Genomic DNA, 24,102 nt, shown 5'->3' on the forward strand with positions numbered 1-24,102 from the left:
CAGCAAACTGGGTACTCATTTGACCAACCTCAGGAGAGTGGAGGGCTGAGTAACCTTGAGGCAGCTACCTGAATCCAGCTTCGGCCAGGATCAAACTCAGGCCGTAAGCAGAGCTCAAGACTGTAGTACTGCAGCTTTAACACTCTGCACCACGGGGCTCTTTTTGAATCCAAATTAGCATTTTCCTTGGCCAATTTCATCATCAACTCTCCTGCTGCATCAGGATCATCAATCTGTCTTCTGATTGCTACCTGAAAACTGATAAGGTCTAAATAGGGTTTTTGTGGCTTTTGACAGAGTTGCAACAGGGAGCACAGCTTGCGCTTCAATAGTATTGAACTGTCCAGATCCATATAGTTGTTCACCATTGGAGCCACACCCTTGAGCATCAGCCAATTACAATATTCACTGTCCCATACCACATATTGTCCAGGAGTTAACATCATTCCCACCATATTTTCCAATCTTGAGGAATCACAGTGTATCCATTAGAGAGTCCTTCTAAAAGACTCTGCACATTGGTTCCTCCTATGCCCACATCTCTGATAGCCTTTTGAGTTTCACTCAAGACAGAGTGGGGCAACACAGTATAGTTAACAGCCTGTTGCCTATTCTCATTCTGGGCATGTTACTGGGCATACCAATAAAAGGTCAGGCAACTCTTCCCCTGTCAAATGTACAGGGCAAATAGACAACATTTCTGCCAATTCTGAGAAATTTTCCAATTTAGCCTGATCAAGTTCCTTCTCCAAAACTTCACAGACCATGCGTCCTGGGGTGTTAGATGGTGGGCCCACGGGTGGATCTGTTGGTGGAGGAGGGGGAGAAGGAGGAGGAAGAAGAGGAGGGGCAGGGGGCACAAGTTGGATACCAGTGCCTTTTAGGGGACAATCTTTGGAGAGCTGGCTTGGGTTAGAAATGGGCATAAATTTCTCTACTGCATACCTGCATTGATGCCAGGCTTGCAGCAGTTTAATAGAAGCTCGGGGCTCTGTGTGAAAGATCTTCCCTATCTTCTCCTAGTCCTGAAGTTTAAGAGAACCTCCCTCTGGGTACCAGAGGCATTGCTTACTGATCTCTTGTAACAGAGTCTTGAGTTGGCCAGAAGTCACGGACCCGCCAGACTTTTGCATCAAAAACTTTATCCACCTAAATGTTTCTGCTCAGCCTGAAAGAACTGTCCACCCATACTTACCAAATGAAAGGGGTCATTTGAAAACCACAGAGTGCGCACTTCGGGGCCTATGCCAGGCATTTGATAAGTAGGAGCTGAGCTGCTGGACTGTGCCAGGTGATACCTAAAAGCAGGAGCTGTTCCTGCTTCGGTGAGCTGTCCCTGCTTCGGGAGCAGAATGGTCCATGTTCGGGCGCCACTTGAAGGAATGAACAGTCGACCCATGTATCTTGAGGTCTGAGTTCTTTAGCCAACCTTCCCTTTATTTATACATCCTGTCTTGAAGCTGCATATTTGCTTAGTACATAGTGTTTAAACAAACAACAGGAAGCATCTGTTCAAGGGAGACCAAATCTATACTTGTTTACAGGATTCAATACAGTCATCAATTTGTCAATACTGCATTTGTCAGCATAAGGAAGTGAGAATGTGGGTGAACACGGATGTGAAATGCCTGTGCCCTTTTGACTCTTCAGACACAATGAGGAATGCAGGGCTCCAGGCTGGTATGCCAGACACATGGTCTCACCCACGTTCCTGTCTGTGGTCTTTGTGGGACCCGGGAATCAAGCAGCTTCTCAGGGCATAATTCCCACAGGTGTTGTAAGGAAAGGAGTTAGGATGCAAAGGTACAATGCCAAATGTAGATTCAGGTGTAATTCAATGTAAGTATGAATGTTGGAAGAAAATCCTAATTTCACATATGCATTGGTGGGGTGTGACCTGGTGTTGGTCTGAAGCAACAGAACAAAGTTTAAATCCAGTGGCACCTTTTAAGACCAATGAAGTTTTATTCAAGGTATAAGCTTTTGTGTGCATGCGCACTTCTTCAGATACAGTATGCACAGGATCCCTGGAATTACAGTTCATCTCCAGACTACAGAGATCAGTTTGCCTGGAGAAAATGGATGCTTTGGAGGGTGGACTCAGAGGCATTACACCCTAATGAGATCCCTGTCCTTCCCAGGCTCCATCTCTAAAACTAGGAGATCCTCAACCTGGATCTGGAAACCCTACTCCAACATCCTCCACCAGTAGCCAGGGGGGATGTGGCAACCCTATCTGTAGTGAGATAAGAACCATATGTCCCTATCCAGGTGGGGGAGTGGGGTGTCCATTGAATGAACTCAAGTTCATCAATCTTGTTTTAAGAACATAAGTGAAGCCATGTTGGATCAGGCAATGACCCATATAGTCCAATACTGTGTCACACAATGGCCAAAACTCAGGTGCCATCAGGAGCCAGAACTCCAGAAACCCTCCCACTGTTGCCCCCCAAGCATCTCTACCCCAGACAGATAGTTCCATCTATATCTTATGGTTAATAGTCATTGATGGACCTCTGCTCCATATGATTATCCAGTCCCCTCTTGAAACTGTCTCTGATTGTAGCTGCCACCACTTCTTGTGGCAGGGAATTCCATGTGTTAATTACTCTTCCAGCAAAGAAGTACTTCCTTTTATCTGTTCTAAGCTTAACAGCTTTAATTGCTCTTAATCATTTTAGTTGTCCTTTTTTGCACCTTTTCCAGTGCCGTAATATATTTGTTGAGGTGCAGTGACCAGAATTGTACACAACATTCCAAATTAGATCACACCATAGATTTATACAGGGGCATTAGGATACTAGCAGATTTGTTTTCTCCTTCCTAATAATCCCCAGCATAGCATTTGCCTTTTTTTATTAAAGTCGTAGACTGAGTTGACATTTTTTATCTACCATGACTCCAAGACCTCTTACCACCAGTTCGGACTCCATCATCATAGATTTATAATTGGGATTTTTGGCTCCAATGTGCATTATTTTGCACTTGCCTACACTGAACCTCATTTGCCATGTTGACACCCATTCTCCCAGCCTCAACAGATTCCCTCTGGAGAGCTTCACAGTCCTCCCAGGCTTTCATCACCCTGAACAACTTAGTGTCTTCTGCAAACCTATCCACTTCACTGTTCACTCCCAACTGTAAATCATTCATGAACATTAGGGTTTGTAGAATCTTTCGGGATCAAGTGCCGTGTTCTACTGGAGAAAGTTTTCCTTCCAGACGTTTCGTTCTCAGCTGCGGAGAACATCCTCAGTGGCGTTGCAGCCGGAGCAGGCACTCAGACCTTCTTGGCTGCTGGTCTGAGCGCCTGCTCCGGCTGCAACGCCACTGAGGATGTTCTCCGCAGCTGAGAACGAAATGTCTGGAAGGAAAACTTTCTCCAGTAGAACACGGCACTTGATCCCGAAAGATTCTACAAACCCTAATGATGTTACCAGCCGTGAAAACCTGAAATCTTTGATAACATTCATGAACAATTTAAAAAGCACTGGATCCAGTATTGAGCAGTGCGTTACCCCACTGCTTACCACCTTCCACTGCAAAAACTGCCCATTCATACTCACTCTCTGTTTCCTGTTAATTAACCAGTTTTTAATTCACAAGAGGACTTGTCCTCTTATCCCATGACTGCTGAGTTTACTTAGGAGTCTTTGACGAGGAACTTTCTCAAAAGCTTTCTAGAAGTCTAGGTACACAACATCTGCTGGGTCACCCTTGCCCATGTTTGTTCACCATCAAAAAACTCTAAGGTTAGTGAAACTTTCCCTTACAGAATCCATGCCAATTCTTCCTCAATAGTTTTTGTTCATAAATGTGCCTACTAATTTAATAATGGATTCCACCAATTTACCCAGTATCAGCATTACACTGTCCTTCCTGTAATTTCCCAGATATCCTCTGGAACTTTTTTTAAAAGATGGGGGTTACACTGGCTCCCTTCCAGTCTTCGGAATGGAGACAGATTTTAGTGATAGAGTGTCTTAATCTATTTTTGAAGTTTCTCTGTTTGAGGACTGCTTATGTAATTCTTGATGAAACTTTCAGGATTATAGATTACTTGCCTTGGACAGTTCTATTTAAGTGCAGCCACACAAGGGTAATGGCTGACATATCATGTGGGTAGGGAACTGTATTGTCTTTATACAACCATGAAATCTAACTGAAAGAAAAACAGTGAGGTGGATCCTACCCCTATTATATAACTTATTGAGCCACATTTATTTAAATATTTACAGATACCCACACAAACTTTGCCCTGGTTTTAATAGTGAGTTTAATGCTCTTCTAAACCTATTGACTCTTATTGCTTCAGATGTTTGTTAACTCTGTTTAGCACTGCACTGTCATTGTCAGTAACAAGGAACTATCACTGATTTTATTCTTATGAATCTGTTGAGGCATTTTAATGGTGTTATTTTGCTTTAGTATTTATTGCAAGTTTATGATAATTAATGGGTTTTGATTTTCATCTCAATTTTGTAAACAAGTAATTTTGCTGACAGTAAAAGCCCACTACTATGAAATTAGGGATAAATTTGTCAGAGACTAAGACCCACTACTGTTTTCAGCACAGGGCTTGGTCCTGGACCAAGTGTTTATTTACCTAAACACAACTAGTGCCTAGATCTCTACAATCATAAAGAGCAGGGGTGGCCAACGGTAGCTCTCTAGATGTTTTTGCCTACAACTCCCATCAGCCCCAGCCATTGGCCATGCTGGCTGGGGCTGATGGAAGTTGTAGGCAAAAAAACATCTGGAGCGCTACCGTTGGCCACCCCTGACATGGAGAGTTTCTAAACATGAGTCGCAGCCAGATTTGAGTGCTGCTAACTTCTGAAATTGAGCAACTTTAGGAAGTTTTGTTTTCATTCATTATTTTGAAGCCCTTTATTGTACTAAAAAGACGTAAGACAGTAAAACCCAAAAACAGTAATTTCAGTTTCTAACCAGCGTGGCAATATAAGGTCTGTAAGATTTCTGGAAAACAGCGAAGAGCAAGCATCATGGCTGCAAGGGTAGGACTATATTGTAGCAACTCGCTATTGACTAATCGCTATGCGACTATCACAAACGACCCGCACTTATCAATGCCCGTCGTGGTTCAACAGCAACTGGCTTCGAACTCAGGAGAGTGCTCTACATTTCGGAGAATCCAACGTAAAAGCTCGTGATGGGACCTTATCAATTTCATTTTTCGACATATAAGAGTTCATTGTCTCACTATTCCGGTACCTCCTCCTTTACGTGCCACTGGAAGAAGCCCCTATTCTTTATGCAGAATACGCTACGGACTATACGTAACTCATTATTTCCCTGCAGTTTCTACGCAAGATCGGAATTTCCCGCTTCTCTACGCTAAACCCGGTTTAGAAAGAGCGGTAGATACAGAAATTGCTGGGAGTAGTAATTTTCCGTATTGCGTTTCGTAGCAAGGTTTTTACTCAGGCGTCTCCTAACAATGTGGCACAAGCGCTTTCCGCAGATGCCTTTTGGGAATAGAAACAATTCGCCACACAAAGAACCAACCCAGACACATTGCTACGTTCTTTCCCTATAGCGTGTCCCTTGAATGTGCTATTTAGAGGACGGTCAACGCACACGGCTGATGTTAGAGAATAGATGTAACGACTTTTTTCCCGCCTCCCTGGCTATTCAGGGACGTAACTTACGCAAATCTCGGGTAGACCGGTAACGTAAGAAGAGGCGAGCTAGGGTGACGGCGGCCATTTTGTGTGTGGAGACCGGGAGAGAAAGACAATCCTGCCTCTATCGCTAACCGGTTTTTGGTTTTCTTCAGCCCGTCTTGAAGGACCCGAAATCAAGCCTAAGTGGCTCTGCAGCTCGGGAAACACGGCTGCTAAGTTTAACTCCACAGAGATAGAGCGGTAGCAGCAAAACCGGTAGCAGCTGCGGTTGGGCCTCCTGGTCTCTAGCTCATCCGCTCACATTGTCTTGCGCTGCGGCCTCCTTCGGCCTGAGAGGATGCGAGGCTTCGGAGACCGAGGCCGCGACCGTGACCGCGGCGGGTAAGGAGGGTCGGCGAAGGAGGGTGGGCTGCCCGACGGAACTTGCTGCCTCCCACCCCCGGAATGTGGAACCGCCTCGGGGCCTTGGCGGGCAGAAGTTGACCAGGCACTTTTTCGTTTCGGGAAATACTGACCTGTTGAATTTCTGCCCATCATTGTCAAGGCACAAGAGGGCCTCCTTAAATTGAGGGAGAGGGAAGAAAAAGGAATAATGAGAGCGTATTTTTTGTTTGGTTGCAAATTTGCTGTCATGTGTACACTGCGTCGAGGAAGTCCTATTGAAATCGGTATAGTACTTCTTGAGTAAGCGTGTAGAGGGCGGCGGCATTAAATGGAGTTATACTTGCCAGGTTTTTGGGGTGGTGGTGCTGGCAATTCACCGATCGGAACTTTGATTTCCGATGGGGAAAAACTTCACCCACTAACTTCTGGATTCAAAGGAACTGTCCAACAACAACAACAAAAAGTTGGAAATTGAATGTTTTTGCGTGGGAAATATTGTCACAATATGGAAGCCAAAGTGTGGGCGGGGAAGTGCCCCTGTGTAAGCTACGAAGGGCGGAGATCTAGGGAGAGAAGCGAGAAGGTTGAAGGAGGAGGGAACTGCAGGCACGGAGGACTGTTTTCTCCTCCCCCCTTTCCTGTCTGTTTTTAATGACCGGATGAGAAGGGAGTCTCTTCTTGTGACGAATTGCCCATCGCGGTAATCCGACGGACATTTTCGGTGTTCGCTTCCTCCTGACCCCGCGCGATTAGCATTTTTCTCTGGGTTGGGCGGGACAGGCACCTTTACAGAAGCAGGTGTGGTGTTTTCCGGTGTCTGTCAGGGTCTCTTTTTGCAGAGGACATTAAAATGGTATATGAATGTTACTTCTGCAGCCAGAACGGGTGTAATCCTGTTCAGACCGCTGTGATTCTAGTCCTTGCTTGTCTTTGAGAACAGCGAGAGGACTCTTAATTCCATTCTGGGTCTTCTGGATTTCTAGGCCTCATTGTCACATATATGTTTGGGATGGCAAATGTGTTAGTTTAAAGCAACAGTGCAGAGGCAAAATAGTTTTGATTCTTATTTGCTCATCATGTAGCTTCAGTTTATGCTGCAATCCTTTGCTTGCTAGGAAACAGTTTTGTTTATATTAAGGAGACAAATGCCATGTGAACTTTTTCTGGGATCCCCTAATACGTTGTGTGTGTTAACTGCTGTCAGAATTCCTTCTGACCTATGGCGATCCTATGAACTAATGTCCTTCAAAACATCGTGTCATTAACAGCCTTCAAAATGAGGGCTGTGTTTCCTTTATTGACTCAATCCATCTCATGTTGGGTTTTCCTTTATTCTTGCTGCCTTTGAGTTTTACTAGCATTATTATCTTTTCTAGTGACTCATGTCTTCTCATGTGGCCAAAGTAGGATAACAAAGTAGGATTGTTGTGTTCTATATTGAGAATTAGACAGTTCTCCCTTCAGTAATGGTAGTATCAATGCCGGTTTTGTCCTGTTACAGTGGGTTAGCACTACGGAAATTACTTTTGTGCTACTGTTTTTCTGCATGGCCGTTACTGATTCTGCCAGTCTTTTTGAACTAGCAGTAGTCAGTATGAGAATCAACTTGGTCAGTGTTTGACTTGTAGGTGCTGGACATGCCAAATTAGAATGGCTGTTGCATAAAGTTGCCAGTACCTCTATCAGAAAGCATACTTGAGTGGAAATCTGCAGCTTCTTTCTCGAGATCATTAAACCAGGTCAAGGCAAATGTCATGCTTGACATGTTCACGTTGCTCGTTCCTTTTCTTAATTAAATTCAGAAATGACGTGTCAAAGCAAAAAATATTTCCTTGTGTAGTAGGTCCCAGGAGGAATCTACCTGCAAGGTTACATAACTGATTAATTGCAGTGTGTGTGGTTTATTTTTATTTATTTATTTCATTCGATTTATATCCCGCCCTACCCCATTGAAGCGGGCTCAGGGCAGCTGTGGCATTTGGAACCAGTAGTTTGTTGCTAAATTAACCATGAAAATGGCTTACAAAATTACTGTCATTCATATATAGTATTTCTTTTCAAAGTTTTGCTTCATCATTTGAAATTCAGCATCCATTGGAAAGTAATGTTAGGAAAATACTTGGCATTTCTAAATGACCATCCAAACTTAAAATGAACTGGAATAGTTTTGATTCTTTACTGTTATGGTAGAAAAAATTACATACAATAAAAGTTTGGTGTTTTCAGTATCTTCTGAAGCAGCATTGTTCTGTGTGCATAATGGTGCTGCTGTGGCTTGGCTTTCTCTCCTTTTTGTTTTTTATTTGTTGGCTAGCAGTGCTATGTGGCAAATGGTGAAAGAATGAAAGTTGATATTGCTTTTAGGTCGTACTCTCCCCACCATATTTGATAGTGTTTCTTTGATTAAGCAATATTATAGTACTTAAGAAATCCACAAAAATAGATTCTTAATTTTTTTTCTGAAGTGCTTTCTGTAAATAGTTGCTACTGTGTCCCCCCTCCTCCAGGTTTGGCAGTCCTCTTCCTCCCAAGAAATTTGGAAACCCCGGTGAACGGCTGCGTAAAAAGAAATGGGACTTGAATGAGTTGCCCAAGTTTGAGAAGAACTTCTATGTTGAACATCCAGAAGTGGCTCGACTCACTCCAGTAAGTGTTGTTCTTTGCATACTTGGAAGCTTTCCTAGTTTTAATCTTTCCAACTGGACGCTGTCTAGGCTTTGAAAATGGCTAGGAGTTTGTGTACAGATTCGTTTGCTAATTTATATACTATACTGCTTATCAGTCAGTTATTACAGTTTATATATTTTTATTTATCTTATTTAAGATTATATAAACCTACAAAATGTATGTTTGTAAAAGCTTACTCAGCCACCTTTCCTAGACATATTTATGTTACTAATGTGATTAAATAGAATAGTAGCAAGGACAAAACTCTCTTCCAGTTTGCAAAACTTTTGGTGCTTGATCCTTTAAAAGCCATTCATACTCACCATCATACATCGGCCTGAGATCCTGAATAATTGCTGCCAGTCTGAGTAGACAATACTAACCTTGATAGATCAATGGTCTGACTTCGTATAAGGCAGCTTCAAGTGTTCATGCAAGTGGCTAATCTCACTGTGGAATTCAAGTTTGTAATCCATGTTATCACAGCCTCTTATGTGTCCTGACTTGTGCAAAGGCTGGGGAGAATGGACTTTGGGCGGTTAAATTTATTTTTAAGAGCACATTCCCAGCTGTTTTGCTAAAAAATGATAAAGCTGCATATGTGGAGGTATAAAAAATGGCCAAATGTTTATATTTCTTACAAAAACAAGATGCAACTCTCCAAAATCTTTGTCTCTAGAAACAGGAATAGGCCCTCATATACATTAAATCATAATCGTTTAACTTTTTAAAAAATTGTTTCCAAATAGTTATTTACAGATATCAAACAAGTGAAAACAAAGTTCTTTTTTACTTTTAACAGGGTTGTGGAGAACTTGCTGTAGTTTTTTTAAACAAATGCATTTTGAGGGATCAGTGCTTGCCTTTGAGTGTAACAGGGTTTTCAAAAAATTATAGTTGTATTTTCAGGGCATCAGAAATGCTGTCTGCCTTTATGGAGATGATATTAAAAACAGGAGTTGAAGGATATATCACTTGGGTTTGCTGTGAATTCTGATGAAATAAATCCAGTGATTTTAGTATACAAATAAATCCTCTAACGAGGAAGCCAAAGACCCCAGATGGAATAAGCTTCAAAAAAGATGGAGTAGCCTCAAAGAAAGTGGGCAAAACCATTTGCTAAGTTTTTAATTAACTCTGAGTATTTTGAGATGAGTGGATTATGAATGCTATAAAATATGATATAGTCCATGTTAAAATATTGATTTAGATAAGCAAGGACAGGTCTTGATGTGATGTATTTTCTCGATTTGCTAGAGCCTCATTTTGTAGATGCAGTAGAATATTGAATATCTTGAGAATATGTTCATAGTAAAGTATTTAATATATGACAAGACAGCTACAGGAGGTCCCATTTTGAGTCGTACAGGCATTTGGTTAGAGCCAGCCTTCCTCAAAGAAACATTCTTCTGACTTAAGTAGCTCTTTGGTAAGGTGCTTTAGGCTGGAAGAAAGCTTCAGGCTTTGCTCCGTGGAGTGGTAGGATAACAGTAGGATCCACCCCAAAAAGGCTGTTGCTTTTTACTACGTAGGATGTGAGTCAACAGGGCCTAGTACACTTGAGTTTCAGAAACATGTTCCTACACTGATAGAGACTTTTCTTAGATCTTTCGCTACCATATAGCTGTTAGATAAGAGAGATCTAAAAATCACATAATGTATATTCTGTTAAAGTTTGGTATGAATTATATCCACTGATAGAAATAAAAGGACTATCTATTTGTTTGCTTTTTTAAAAATAGTATGAGGTTGATGAGCTAAGAAGAAAGAAAGAGATTACAGTTAGAGGAGCAGATGGGTGCCCCAAGCCTGTATTTGCCTTCCACCAATGTAACTTCCCACGTGAGTATTCGTCCAAATAGTTAAGCACAGGTATTGGGAAAGGGGAGGGAATCTTAACTACAAAAACATTTATATGTCACTTTTTGGCACCCCCAAAGCAATTCATAGTAGCCATGGAGACAATAATGGATAAAACAGAGAATCACAGTGACAGTCTAACGAGTGCAATAAATACAAGCAGAGGAATGATACAATTAATAACATTAGAAGCAGGATGAAAATTGAACGTGAGCCCATTAAAACATTCCTGTCCCTCATAAATGATAAAGGTAATCTTAACCACAAGCTTGCTCAGGAGCTTGTTTACAGTCCTCCTAAATATTAAAAGAGAAATATTATTATTATTACTAAATATTAAAAGACCCAATGTTTCTTCTGTAGGAAGGCATTCCACTGTGTGCGCCACCAGTAGGAATTTACTTTTGCGTGTCACCAGCTGCCAGACCTATATTTAATGGAGCACCCTTTTGGACTAACAGAACTTTTCAGAGACATATCAGAACATATTTCAGTAGTGTAGTCTGGAGATCACTAAGCCATGCATAAGTGTAGCTAGGTTAGGTTTTTTGAGGAAAAGTCATGTTAGGTATACCAGCCTAAACTGATAAACTGTCATTCTGGCTGCTGATGCTACGTTTTCACCAGGAGTACACCTGAACTGCAAACCAGAGTTTTCTGGTATAGTCAACACAGTCCAAAGCAACTTAAATACCTTCTTGTTCCCCTGGACCACAATATCTGTATCTGGCCTGTAGAAAGCTTCAGTTTATTCCGTTTCTATTTATTCACATATTTGGCAAATGCAGTGCCTCTTTTGGATCAGATTAAATCATTACCTGTGTATTGATGATACCATACCACAAACCCTTTGGCTTTCTCAAGCAGTTTCTTATAGATGTTAAATAAACTTGAGGCAATGGAATAGCACTGCAGGACTAGAACCACCTTAAGATAGGTCAATAGGTGAACTGTAGATTTCATGGTTTTTTTAGCTTCAGGGTAAAATTACCTTCCAATTTTAATTTTAGCCACATGCTAAATATGACTAAGCAATAGCAATAATTATTTTTGTTGCTTATATTTGACTTTAGAAGGTAATTTTAGCATGTAGCTTTGGAGAAACTATACAGTGATACTTCACAGTTCTTGATTTTGTTTGTATCTTTTCCTCTGACTTTTAGAATATGTAATGGATGTCTTGATGGACCAGCATTTCACAGAACCAACCCCAATTCAGTGTCAGGGCTTCCCATTAGCCCTCAGTGGTCGTGATATGGTGGGCATTGCACAGACCGGCTCTGGGAAAACATTGGCAGTACGTTGTTTTTTCTTTTTCTGCGGGATTACTTTTTATTATTGTCTTCTCAACACCAAGGCTAGATCTTGAATTTTCCCACACATCTTAGTATATCCTTTGAAAGTTGTTATGGTGTTCTTGGTAAATGGGGAAGGGTATATGTTTATAAATGAAGTACAGACTTCAAGGGTGATAAGAAATGTGAGAAATTGACTCCAGTGTCACACAGCCCCATCTTAAGTATGTGTGTTTAGTAGAAGCAAGTTTCATTTTGTTCAGTGGGACAATTGCAGTGAATAGGGTCACAACCATAGACAGGGACCTCAGTAGTCTGCTTGTACTTGGATATAGAATCATAGAGTGAGAAGATGCCTCCAGGGTCATCTAGTCCAGCCCCATTAACATGTACCATTGTCAATGAAAACTGCTACCATATATGTCCTTAAGTCTTAAAGCCTTGAAAATGGTAAAAGAAGCATTCAGAAGCACCTCTATTCTTAGATGTTTTGAATCGTGAAAACTACAGAGAGGATTATGTGTGGAAAAACTTTTTATTCCTCTTTGGTAAACATCAGTATCAGTGTTGAAACTGTAGTCTCTGCTTGCAAGTGTGTCCTGAACTGCAGCCTGCTTACTATCATCTGCTGTTTCTCCTTTTCTCCCTACACCAGTATCAGTACTTAGCTTGGTTAAGCAAATGAGATCCTAAAACTTCACTACCATAGATCTCACGTGAATGAATTCTAGCTGTCCCCCATTAATGCAGCTCTGTGAAGATCAGCTTGGCTGATCTCAGGAATTGAGATCACTTAATTTCTGAACCAGGCATAACACATACCTATCTCTGTTATGTTGAACATGCCTACCTCTGTTATGTTGAAGTGGATGTTCTTAGCTTCTGGTTTGATGCCAGTTTAGTGTTTTGAGGCAGGATTTTAGAAATAGTTAATTGTTGTACAGTAGCTGTATATCTACTACATATTGTAACCTTTAATGGATGCTGTTTTCCTCATTTCAGTATTTGCTACCTGCAATTGTTCACATCAATCACCAGCCATATTTGGAAAGAGGAGATGGTCCAATTGTGAGTACTTTTTTTGGGTTGTCTTCCCCTCACCCCATGGTGTATTGTATGCTGGTTTGTCAGACTGTATTGTGGATCTTTGGTAAATTGCAGTTCTGTGAGCTTCCCTTCTATTATTTAAATAGGGGACTGTTGGGAGTGTTGTATTTAGTATTCTGGATGGGTTTTTTTTTTTGCAGTGCTTGGTTTTGGCTCCTACTCGAGAGCTGGCTCAGCAAGTCCAACAGGTAGCTGATGATTATGGTAAATGTTCAAGGCTGAAAAGTACCTGTATATATGGAGGAGCACCCAAAGGTCCCCAAATCAGAGACCTGGAGAGAGGTAATTGACAGTTGGTGGAACTCTAGTATTTTCGTAAGCAGTTACACTTTTCTAAGTTCTTGAAAGTCTATTGACGTTAAGTTAATGTTTTATGGGTATATATAATTAGTAAAAGTAAAGATTGCCTTTGAACGATGAAGTTATCGTAATTATGGCCATGGGGTGGAAGATTCATGTGTTCAAATCAAATAAAAATACTATTCTGTAGAAATGGTGTTATATGATTTTTAATCAGTTTAATATATATATATAATATAAAATTTTATATTTTAATATAAAAATATATCATCAAATTTTTATTTAATTTGTCTGTAATGTGTGCATTCAGAGTTACAGACTAGAAGAGGTTCATTCAGCTTCGTTATAAGCAAAGATACATGTGTAATGCATGCTTAACAACTGTATTTTTATGCTTGAGATAGTCATTAGGTTAGTAGATTAAGGCATGAGAACGTAAACCCAAGTAATGGCAGGGTTGACTGGTACAGTAATCTAGATTGTTAACTTGAAGGTTCAAGTGATTTTATTCCTCTTGTCCAGGTGTTGAAATCTGTATTGCTACGCCTGGACGTCTGATTGACTTTTTGGAAGCAGGAAAAACCAACCTCCGCCGTTGTACATACCTTGTATTGGATGAAGCTGACAGAATGCTGGATATGGGTTTTGAACCTCAGATTCGCAAAATTGTTGATCAGATACGGGTATATAATTTTTTTTGTCTTTTTACATTTCCTTTTTATAACAAATTTACATGTGTATGCTATATAACTTGTTGTTCCTCTCAGCCTGACAGGCAGACTCTCATGTGGAGTGCCACTTGGCCAAAGGAGGTGCGCCAGCTGGCGGAGGACTTTTTACATGACTATGTTCAGATCAACGTGGGCAACCTGGAGCTGAGTGCTAATCATAATATCCTGCAAATAGTGGATGTGTGCATGGAGAGCGAAAAGGACCATAAGTATGGATGCTGCTATACTATCCTCAGTTTTCCTGCATGTTCAGTCAGAACCTCTTTTTATCTGTGATACTATCTGGCTATACCATTTCAGTTACACCAGTGAAATTTTAAGTATATATTGACATCTATTTTTATCCTTTTTGCCCTCTTTCTAATGGAACCTTCAAAGTGCTTACAAAAAGAAATCCATAAAATAGAGCCACCAATATAAATATTTCAGTAATACTTAAGACCAAACTTAAAACCAGTCACTTCTATAAGTATGCACTGGCTTAAAATATTTAACTCACTTTTAAACGCTGTTCTTAGTTATTGGATAATTGAGTGGTATCAAAATGAGCTTTTCTGCTTATCTCAAAATGAATAAACTTCCTTATGTATAATTTATAAGGTTTTTATTTATTAATAGATTGATACAACTAATGGAAGAAATTATGGCTGAAAAAGAGAACAAGACTATTATCTTTGTGGAGACAAAAAGACGATGTGATGATTTAACTCGAAGGATGCGTAGAGATGGGTAGGTCTTGTGGCCTTAATTTGAATCAATGCATTGTAGATGAAGAACTTTGAGAAGCATAAATGGTCCTTTTGGCAGCCCTTGCAGTGATGATGTTCATATGAATGTTTTCGTTGTTTGATTTATAATGAAACCCAGACAGCAAAAGGGTTGCTTTCTAGAAATTGTTGAATCTTGCTTTCTGTGTGAGAAGCTAGGATCTGTGTGTTTGTAAGGCCTATATTGAAGTTGGTTACAAATAATGGGTTACAGGATACCCAGATGGATGTGCTGCAGCAGAACCACGTGCTTGATTGAGAAGTGAAGTATTAGGAAGTAAGAGAGAGGACTAAGAATAAGTTGTTCATAACATGTTCTGAACCACTTGGGTAAATCTCTATGGATAAAAAGCAGGATGTAAATATAGTAATAAGAAAAAGAAAACTCTGGGAAAATGAAATCGTAGGTCAGTCTGTGAACGAAGAAATAATTAATCACCAATATGATAGCAAACACTCATCTCAGAAATATGCAAGCTGTAATTGGAAAGCACAAACTGAGAGAGAGCATGGTGTTCTTCCCAAATGCTTGTTTGGGTTCCTTCTTATAGAACTTTCTATGAACTAAGAAACAGTTTATAGCCTGGGCAAAGAGTTCTTTACCTTCTTAGCTTCTGTAGAACCACACCATCTCCTGGTGGTGTTTGGCTGTATATCTGAAAGGTATCCATTATCATGTTGTTGTTTACTCTGTCTTAAAAGCTTGAATTGTCTTAAATTGGTCTGCATCAGTATGTTGTTAAACTAAATATTGACAGCATTTAGGTTTTTAATTTTCTGCCTTTGTTGTCTAAAACTTTTTTAATCTTTTGTTTTGGTAGATGGCCAGCTATGTGTATTCATGGAGACAAGAGTCAGCCAGAAAGAGATTGGGTGCTTAATGGTGAGTAGAATGAAGAATTTGTCTGGCTTACCAGAACACTTTAAAACAACAACAATGTGAACTGTGTTATTTATAAGCAGTACATTAATACAGGTTTATAGATTTTTTCTATATGCTGAACGTACTTCCTGTTTAGCTTTTACTAGTTTCTGTGTTGAGTTTAATTTGTAATGTACTTTGTTAACTGCAGTAATGAGCGTTTTTCAGAACATGCCAAGGGAAGTTATTTCCTGCAGTTCTAGTATGGGTCTGATTCTTGGCATTCAGGACTTGCAATGGAATGATCAGAATCAAAGAGATATCTGTGTGTGTTGCGTTAAACATTATTTTGTGAATCAAAGAGGTATATCAAGATTGGTTCTTTTCTTTCAGAATTCCGTTCTGGAAAGGCTCCTATCTTAATTGCTACGGATGTTGCATCTCGTGGGCTAGGTTTGTACACGTAGGCTTCTCTGCCTGCTTCTCAGGTCATTTCTTTAGATTCAGAAGTTTTTTTCCCAAAGAATTTAAAGCGTGACTTTCCCCCACATGTGAAATGCCTTTTTTTAACCTTAATCTTTTTTTTCTTTCATATTCAAAGTCCTCTTCCTGCTCCTAATGAACAGGCTTTGGTCTTCAGCAAGGCCTAGGCATGACTAATCGATCGCCAGTGGGGAGAAGAGACGTCCAATTACTCAGCCCAATCCTACCTCACCCACCTCCTTTCCAGCTCCAGCTTTGTATCTGGATGGCTAGGACTGGACTGCATCCAATGAGCTGTTGACTAGAATTATTAAGTAGAAGAGTGTACACCTTAAAAGAAATCCTTTTTCACCCAAATGCATTACTAACGTAATTGCGCCATAAAAGCCTTGCCTAGATAGACTTCACTCTTTCCTTCACCCAGTCACAGAACACTGTTTCACTTAGGTGAGCATATTTAGTATTTTCATTCACATGTCCTCCTACACAAGTGCCTCACTTGTCCTCCTACGCTGGATTACTGAGGTTATAGTAAAAGCCACCAGGTGCTTTGTTATAGTGAGAACGTACCTTAGTTTTCTTTGAGGAGTGTGGATGCTTGAGTGAACAGCACTTCACCAAGGATATCTGTATTCTCTGATTCTCGTGGGTTCAGAAATGTCAGACCCCCTTGTACAAACTTGGCAAGTATGGCAGTAATCACACTGTGGAGCTATTCAGTAGTATTGAGTCCCATTGGGCTGGCCCACTGTGACTGATCTTAGAGTGAATCTGGAAATAATCCTATATGTGGTTTATACGGACTTCTTTTAAATGTGTGAACCTATTGCCACTCAGAATTCTTTAAGTACTGAAAAGATAGCTTGTTCATATTGCATCTTATATATTATAAACATACTAAACAGATTAGGAGCCTTTAGTCTCATAACCTTCATTCTCCCACCCCATCCTCTAAATTGTCCACTGCTTCTCTGAGAGATGTTCATATGGACTTCAGTCTCTGTCCTCTGGGGTCATGTCTGGACCTGTGCAGGTAGAACTTAGGCCTGTTAGGAGAAGGGGTAAAGCCATAATGGGTGTTGTTTTTTCTAAGTAAAAGACAATATTGTTTTCTTTGGCATTCGTTTTTAAACAGGCTTGCTGTGTGCTGGTAGCTTCTTTGTGCATCTTGCCTAGACACTTAAAAACAGCCCTACTCCTCATATAGATCCCCAAAACAACTCATTTGGATACTATTTAAAGAAAACAGTCTTCCCGCTCTGCCTTCCCCACTTCACTGAGGCTGTGGGGAAAAGGTACCAGAGTCTGTTTCTTGTTACTATATAACATCTTGGCTTGTTTTGGGGCCCAGAATTTGCTGCTTTTATAAAACATAAAATAGTACCTAACCAGCAAATCTCTGGACGAATTCCTCCAAGTTCCTGGAAAGTGAAGGCTTCTACCTAAAATATAGAACAGGGGCGCGCACTTTTTGGTTGAGTCACCAGGGTTTTTCCCTCTTCCCAGTGGAACACTGGTTTCAGAAAGCTCCTTCCAGGTAAGTTGAGTCCCCCATAATGGCTTCTTTGTGAATGAACCCCGAACGAGAAGACTTCCCTCTGCACTGTTTCTCATTAAAAAATTGGTTACACTTCACTCTGTTAAAGTCAAATCATTAAATTTCTTTTTGTTTGTTTTCTTTAACAGAAACTTTGATATCAGCTGCCGATCACTCAGTGCAGGTCTGGGGACATATCTACATTGGTGGTCGAAGCAGCTCTCTAGATGATCGTGTTTGCTAATTTCAGCCCCTCCCAATTTACATTCAGACATTCAGTCCTTTTCCGGGGGCATCTCAGTGGGTATGCATCCCCAGATAGTCAGGCTCCTTTTTAGAAGGATCAAGAACTGAATATAGTTCCTTGGAAGAAATATTGTGATGAGCACGATTTACGTCAGTGCAAACTTGATTAAGAGAAAAATCTACTTTTTACTGCATGTTTCCCCTGCCTCCCACCTTTCACCCTATTTAGATAATGGGCATATCAATCCACCCCACCTGTCAAAGGTGGAAATTGCCCCACTCCCTCCCTCCTGCTTTTCCTTGGTGTCCTTCCGTTGATTTCCCACCCAGATCTACTCACTGAACCCTGCATTGTTAATTGACAGTTCCTGTGCTTTCTAACAAGAAGCGTTTCTTGGTATTCCTTGTGGCTACTTTGCTAATGGATGTTCACAATCGGATTGGCTGAGGCCATGTAGCCTGCTGTCTTGTCAGACTCCAGTTAAATCCTAGATGTGAAGATGTGAACGTACTGAGTGCTTTACCCTGCCCCTCCCTAATATTTGCTGTTTGAGATAGTTGCACCAAGCTGGAGACTCGCGCTGCCCCCTGTGAAATCTGCCTTCTCACTTTTTAGTGTGATTCAGGACTTTGGAGTCTGGAAAGAATGAGGAGCCCCCCCTTGCTGTAATAAGAAACAGACATAACACCCCTTTGCCACCTATAACAACCCACTGTCCCTTTCCCTCAGTCCTTTTATTTGAAATTGATGCAGTCTGGGCAATAGATGCAGCCTTACCCTATGGATGTAATTTTTAACACCTTCATTTTTGACAATTGCCCCCTTTAAGCCCTGTGAGGGGACAGCAAGCGTTGGAGGACCTGAAACATTTACGTGAACCCAGGTTCTCAGGCGCTTGACAACCAAATGGGGCTACAGAGAAGCAACTAAGCCAGTTCACAGAGCGAGCGTGTGTGGGGACTTCTCGCTGCCATGGACCCTTGATGCATGCTCCCCGCGCTCCAGTGGTCCCGTGTCAGAGGGCGGAGTTTTCGAAAGGAGGCCGCCAAAAATAAAAGGCAAAGAGACGGGATCGGCTGCAGCGATTTCCCACAGGAGGAGGGAGTGTGCATCGGTCTGGTAACAACAGGGAATGTTTCTCATTTTTAAAAGAAAAGTCAATCTGTGTTTTATCTTGGATATAATCTGAATATTCTCCTTAAAATGCAGATTTTTTTGTACGTGAGCTGTTAATTTAATGTAAAATTGCTTTTCCTTAATATTGTTTGGCAGGGTTTCAGCAAAGCATTGCACTAACATTTATGGGTTTCTACTGTCCACATTTCTGAAGTTTCAGGTGCTTCCCCTAGGCAATGCAGTTGGGTTTAATCTTCTTAGTTCACATCAATGGCAAACAATTTTATACTAAAAATCTTACCTAGGCAAAACTTAGTGATGTGATTAAATGTTAGTGTTTTGCATATCTATAGAAACAAAGGATTAAAATTGTCTAGCCATCCTTTACCCAAACTGACATAATTCATCACAGCTGTAACTGGAATATCTTACGGCTGCTAGGGAGGGGAATTTTTGAAATTATTTGTAGCAATTGTCATATTTTGAAAAAGTTCTGTGTTAACTTGTTACTGAATGGAAGGTAAGTGACTTAAATGATGGTAGACTTGATAGGCTTCTCCTAACAGAGTTAAGGGTGTTTAACAGTTCTTTCACTCATCCCTTCCATTTTGCTGTTTGTAAAAAGAGTGGCACAGTTTGTTGATACAGGTAAAACTGCCTGAATTCCACAAGTTAATGTTCAGAGAGTGATACTATGTGTATGTGTTCACGGCATGCCTAAGCAAAGGATGGGTGAATTTGAGAGTGATGAACTGTTTTAACGTGTGAAAACAAATTTTGCATTCTCATTGGAAATCTCCTAATTTAGCCTTCTGCTCTGTTGGGAAAAGTCTGTATTGTCTTCACTCTTTGCAGCTAGTAACTTTTTTCTTTTCTCTTGTTACTGTCACTTGCATTCGTACACCCTACCTTCTGTTGGCACATCCTTCCTCCACTACCCTCTCCTCAACCCTTCACTGTGCTTTGGTTGCCTCACAAGATGTGGAAGATGTAAAGTTTGTGATAAACTACGACTATCCAAACAGCTCGGAGGATTATGTGCACCGAATTGGCCGTACGGCTCGTAGCACCAACAAAGGCACTGCGTACACATTCTTCACACCAGGGAATTTGAAACAAGCCAGAGAACTGATAAAAGTGCTAGAGGAAGCCAACCAGGCCATCAATCCAAAACTGATGCAGCTTGTGGACCATAGAGGTGGTGGTGGAGGTGGAGGTAAATGTTTTCTAGTTGTTTCATTTGTTGACTTGCATATTTCAATGGGTGGGTTATCAAGTGTCAGTCAGGGCATAGGGTAGATTTCCCTGGCAGTTAGGGTGCTTGTTGGATATGTAGGGTCATCCCTGCCAGAAGTCGGAATAGATGGTCCATCTGTTTCCTTGAGTGTGTGTATATATGCAGAGTGTGTAACCCATATTTCATAACAGTGTAAGCCAGTACAGATTTAAGATATAATTTGTTAGCTGCCTTGGTGGCCCTTATGAGTGCAGAAAGTTGGAGTATATATTTTGTTAAATAAAGACAGACAGAAAAATTGAGCAGCATAATGAAATAAAAAGGAGAGTAAACAAAATTGTCCAGTAAACAAATAATAGTTACCAGAATCCAACTACTACAAAAAGATTTTCATCTCCTTGCAGAATGGTGCACAGAGAAAAGCCAAGCAGATTGAGGGCTCAAACAAGGGCATTCTAGAGCTTTAAGTATCACCTTTATATAAGATGGTATCTGAAGCAAAACTGCTCCTAATATTAAAGTATAGTGAGATTCAGAGCAGAATGTAGAGAACTCTTCCCACTCACTTATAGGCAGGGCCATAGAAATTATACAGAGATTTTTGTCCTGCCTGATAAGAGGTCTCTTTGAAAAACTCACATTAAACATACTTACTTTTATATCCTTGATTGTACTCTCCGAAATCCCCATCAAATGTCTTCCAACTCCTTAGTTCTTTTTTAAAACTTAGATTAAATCAAATGTATCAAACTTTATGCTTTTACAGTGTTTTATTCTAAAATTTGATGATCATATAATGTGAAAAGAATTAACAGTTGTGTGGTAGTTTCATGATGTCTTAATAGGCGCTATTAGATATAGTATTGCAAATATGGATACAAATTGATTTATGAAGAGCTTTTATTTTAGATTGAGATGCTGTATTAAAGTGAACCATATCTATCACTAGGTGGTCGTTCTCGTTACCGAACCAGCAATTCATCCAACAACCCTAATCTGATGTACCAGGAGGAATGTGAACGAAGGCTCCGAGGTGTTAAAGATGGCCGAAGAGACTCTGGTAGCTTCAGGGATCGTGAGCGCAGTGACAGCTTTGCCAATGGAGCCAACAAGGCCTATGGTAGCACATATGGAAGTCCCAATTCTGCCTTTGGGACACAGCAGGGCCAATATGGTTATGCCCAGGGGGCCTATGGAGCTGCTGCTTATGGCACAAGTGGCTATGGGGCAGAATATGGTGCTGCTGGTTATGGTGGAGCCAACACTGCCAATGCTGGGAGAACCTCACAAAGTACCAGCCAACAGCAATATGCAGGGATGGGCCGTTCAGGCCAGCAGCCTCAACCTCTCATGTCGCAACAGTTTCCTCAGCCTCCAGGCACTAACGTGATGGGCTATATGGGACAGACCGCTGGCTACCAATATCCACCTCCTCCCCCACCCCCACCCCCTTCACGCAAGTGAGACCATTTGGTTTACTAGCGCCAGTCAAGATTTGCAATGTAAGAACCTTCTCTTCCCTTTCTTCCCTCATCTCACCCATTGTGATGTGTTCCAATACAGCTTAGATGTAGAGTTCACCATCCAAATTCTGCCCAAGACAGTGGTCCCTAGTCCATGTTACTGATTTTGTTTTTAAAATTAGAATTGACTGGAATACTGACCATGTTACAGACATGAAGTTTGGCCTTTGCATGCTTAAAGAATCTCGAATGATTTTCTCTTTAAAAACGAAATGAGGAGGGGGAGAGACTATGCAGGGCAGAAATGTCCCAGCCCAATTGTCTTTGTGTCTGAGGCTTGTGTAAGAAAACTTGCTGCAGAGAGGACATGTTCTCCATGCTGTGAACATCAAGAATGAAGGTGCCATGCAGTGCTCCCTTCTTAACAGAAAATAAGAGTGTACTATTTTCTCTAGAGTTAAGACTTCATTTTAAAACATGAACATAGAATACAAAGTATTTGGATTTGGTATAGGTGAATTTTGAAAGTATAATTTGTCTAGTATTGCTCAGCTCATGGTGTTCCAAAACCCCTCTGTTAGACAAAATAATAATTACCAGATAATTTTGGTTAGCATTTCTGCAGCTCTTGGATGGTAGTAGCTGGAGGGGGAAGGTGTAAATATCAGTAGGGGGTCCTTTGTCTGTTGCAGTGTACTTTCATCCCAGATTTAACTGCTGAAAAAATAAATTGGGTTTTTCTGTGGCTGTTAAATTATTACTAACTGGATTCCACTTAAGAGAGCTTGAGTGAAATCTTGCCCACAGATATCGGCTGCCATGGTTAAAATTGCTCTTCAGCAGAAGATAGAAATAAACTAAGACAGTTTCTGTTTACTTGGTAATATTTCTTTTAGTAAGAAGTATTTACTGAATAGGTTCAGGATACCACTGTCCAAAATACAGTGATTCAATTTTAACTTCAGAGGTTTATTTAGGTCCCTGTTCAGGGGGAGTTGAGGCAGAGATAGCTAATATGTCTTGGAGTGTCATTCGTACCTTCAACTGATTTGGGCTTTGCTTTTGAGTGAGCTATCCTTTGCACTCAGCTTTTACAGGTAGGTAGTAGCATTCTAGGAAATTTTAGGCAGGTATAACACTTTTATTCAATCTCTTTTTTTTCTCCCTCCTCAGGCTGAGAGAGGGTTTTATGTTGGTGGGTAGGGTGGGTGGGATAGGATTTTTCTTCTAGTACTGAGGTTTATATGTTGTGACTATTAGCAGAATGGCTGGTGATAGTTGATCTTGTTACATCACCTGTCACATTCAGATATATGACAGGAGATGACTTGCGTCCTGATTTGAGGGCATAAATCTTGTGATGCAAGGTTGGCTACCTTATTTTCTGTTTGGGGGAGTACATAGTTCAAACAAAACAAATAAGATTGCCCAGTTATTTTATAGTGATTAAGACCTGACTTACAAAAACCAGCTTTGTATTTGCATTCCTCAGTAGAGAGCAGGATGAGGGATGATAGATCACTTATGTATCTGCACGCAATGTACAGGTAGGTTGTGGGCACAATCTGTGGGAGGGAAATATGTGCCAGTTTAAATTTCTCTTGTCTTATTTGACTTACATTTGTCTAGGTCTGGAAAATCAGAGAACACTTGATGTGTCTGGCAGAAAGCTCCAATGCAAATGAACATTCATTTACTGAACTTTAATCTACACTTCCTTCATGAAATATATCTTGGAGCTATATTTTTAGTTCACGCAGAAATTAATCTACAGGTTTAGGGGGATGTGGGAAAACCACATAACCTTCTCTCTGTCTTTAAAGGTAAAAGGGTTTCAGGACAGTCAGGACTGCTAAGTGGACTTTGTGTTTCTTCAGTCCCTTTGCAGAGGCAAAATTGTTTTGGGCTTAGCAGTGCTTTGTTGCAGCTTGAAGACTGCTTCAGCCTAGAGTCTCATGCTCAGCCAGAGTATTAACCGTTGAATGCTTCATGGCATGTACTGCTTCTGTCCCATGTGGCACTTCTTGGTTCCGTATGCCAGCTAGAGAGCCCTGTTGACAAAGCAGTAATGTCTACCATTTTCCCAGTAAAAGCATTTGTGGAAATAACAATCCAATATATCTTTTTACTGATAAGTTTTTGTGTGGGCTTTGCTTAATGGAAAGGTTTAGAGGCTTTTTGGGTAGGATCAGTACGCTGTTTCAACCCTGACTGGTATTTGAACACATTCCTGTTATATTAAACAAAGACTTGAATGGAGAGATTCGTAGCTCTGTGGTGTTCAGGCACAGTATACTAAAGGCTATGTTATGATTAGTTTATAAATTGTCCTTTTGATACCATCTTGTTTTCTTTTGTAGGTATGAATAAAACACTGTTGTCAAAGTGCAAACTCTTG

The 24,102-nt window shown here is 40.7% G+C and overlaps 1 protein-coding gene across 2 annotated transcripts; it reads left to right on the forward strand.

Moving 5' to 3' along the window:
* The first annotated feature begins 5,698 nt into the window (after positions 1–5,698).
* DDX17 (DEAD-box helicase 17) lies at positions 5,699–24,096 on the forward strand. 2 transcript variants are annotated; one of them, XM_060245451.1, is made up of 13 exons: positions 5,699–6,029; positions 8,540–8,678; positions 10,442–10,541; positions 11,723–11,856; positions 12,857–12,922; positions 13,102–13,243; positions 13,784–13,944; positions 14,029–14,201; positions 14,611–14,721; positions 15,581–15,642; positions 16,015–16,074; positions 19,984–20,220; positions 21,191–24,096. In XM_060245451.1, the coding sequence occupies exons 1-13, from the start codon at positions 5,986–5,988 to the stop codon at positions 21,703–21,705; spliced, it is 1,944 nt and encodes a 647-aa protein (XP_060101434.1). In that variant the 5' UTR covers positions 5,699–5,985; the 3' UTR covers positions 21,706–24,096. The 2 variants fall into 2 exon arrangements, with proteins under 2 accessions (XP_060101434.1, XP_060101435.1); XM_060245452.1 differs by lacking the exons at positions 19,984–20,220; positions 21,191–24,096 and adding an exon at positions 17,791–18,051.
* Positions 24,097–24,102: the final 6 nt, after the last annotated feature.

Source organism: Heteronotia binoei, chromosome 8 (assembly GCF_032191835.1).
Source record: "Heteronotia binoei isolate CCM8104 ecotype False Entrance Well chromosome 8, APGP_CSIRO_Hbin_v1, whole genome shotgun sequence".
Lineage (NCBI taxonomy): Eukaryota > Metazoa > Chordata > Lepidosauria > Squamata > Gekkonidae > Heteronotia > Heteronotia binoei.

What these genes read in the sequence shown, in the direction of transcription:
- DDX17 (XM_060245451.1), top strand. Translation starts at nt 5,986, where the DNA reads ATGCGAGGCTTCGGAGACCGAGGCCGCGACCGTGACCGCGGCGG. An exon ending in CGAAGGATGCGTAGAGATGG is followed by an intron (nt 14,722 to 15,580) that starts GTAGGTCTTGTG and finishes TTGTTTTGGTAG; the next exon opens with ATGGCCAGCTATGTGTATTC. An exon ending in TGTTGCATCTCGTGGGCTAG is followed by an intron (nt 16,075 to 19,983) that starts GTTTGTACACGT and finishes TTGCCTCACAAG; the next exon opens with ATGTGGAAGATGTAAAGTTT.